The 1,117-nt window shown below is 46.6% G+C and overlaps 1 protein-coding gene across 1 annotated transcript in view; it reads left to right on the top strand.

Moving 5' to 3' along the window:
• The first annotated feature begins 601 nt into the window (after positions 1–601).
• Positions 602–1,117, top strand: part of DDX46 (DEAD (Asp-Glu-Ala-Asp) box polypeptide 46) — a 25,211-nt gene continuing 24,695 nt past the window's right edge. The window contains exon 1 of the mRNA XM_009322774.1: positions 602–672. Coding sequence (XP_009321049.1) covers positions 602–672 — 71 coding nt within the window. The remainder of the gene's footprint in view (positions 673–1,117) is intronic.

Genomic DNA, 1,117 nt, shown 5'->3' with positions numbered 1-1,117 from the left:
ATTTGTCTGCAGAAATCTTTTCAGGGAGCAAAAGTGCTTGATTATGCCTCTTTAAAGTAAATAGCCCTGCTTTCTGCTTCATGTTTTCTGTTAAAGCTTCCTGCTATAATTTTAGCGCTGCATTTGTGACTCCTAAGTTAGATACGTGTTTGTTTATGGCATGAAAACAAGCAGCTTATGTTTTGATTTGACAATTTTTGTGTTTTTACTGATTATTTTACAGTGAGTATTGTTACAGGCGTCCAGAGCTGGGCTGCAAGATTCTGACTTGGGTCTAGAAGCACAAATATTTATTCAGAAGCTTTAAATTTGTTTATATTAGACAGGAATTTCAGCAAACTGAAATAGCTGTCATTTAAATTGAGATATGTAAATAATGAGTTTGCTCAAAAGTTACACTCGTTCTGACTCTATTTATATGCCCAAATGTAATACAAATAAATTGCAAAAATACTGTGTACCGACATCCGCAAAAAAACAATGAATTTTTAATCCTCAGCGTAAAAATTCTGATCCTCATCAGCTAGATGCTAAGAAGAGAGCTGACCCCCCTGCTGTATGCTCACTCGACCCCCTGCACCGTCCTTGTATGCAGGGAAAGATGAAGCGGGTTTTCTTCTCAAGCGGTGAAAGAAATCTTGCTGCGAGACCTAACCTGGAACTTTTCAGCCCGTAAACACTTGGTTTTGTCCGACAGCTTCACGGTGAGCTGGAGGAAGCCTCCCTGCCCTTGGGCGAAGGGGCGTGGAGCCGGGGGTGGGGAGGGGGCTTGTGCTGAATGGCGCTCCTTCCCCTTTGGTCGAGAAATGAATCCCTTTTAGTCCGTTTTTAACTTATCTCTGTTCACGTACAGAATTCTCTTGGATGTTCGTTGCCAAACCGATTGTTTCCTATTAAAAGTATATTTGTTACCCCCTTCCTTGGCGGTTTGTCCTGGCTCGGGAAGAGGCTTGTGGTGCGCGGCGGACACTTTGCACCGGGAATCCCGCCTGGGCTGGGCAGCGGGGACAGGGCTGAGGCCTTTGCCCGGGCAGCTGCCCGTTGCTGCCCGTTTCGGGGCGCTGCCCGTTTCGGGGCGCTGCCCGTTTCGGGGCGCTGCCCGTTTTGCTGCCCCGCC

The sequence above is a fragment of the Pygoscelis adeliae genome, unplaced genomic scaffold, assembly GCF_000699105.1.
Source record: "Pygoscelis adeliae isolate BGI_AS28 unplaced genomic scaffold, ASM69910v1 Scaffold34, whole genome shotgun sequence".
Classification (NCBI taxonomy): domain Eukaryota; kingdom Metazoa; phylum Chordata; class Aves; order Sphenisciformes; family Spheniscidae; genus Pygoscelis; species Pygoscelis adeliae.
Note: the sequence above shows the minus strand (reverse complement) of the source record. Positions and strands in the feature narration are given on the sequence as shown.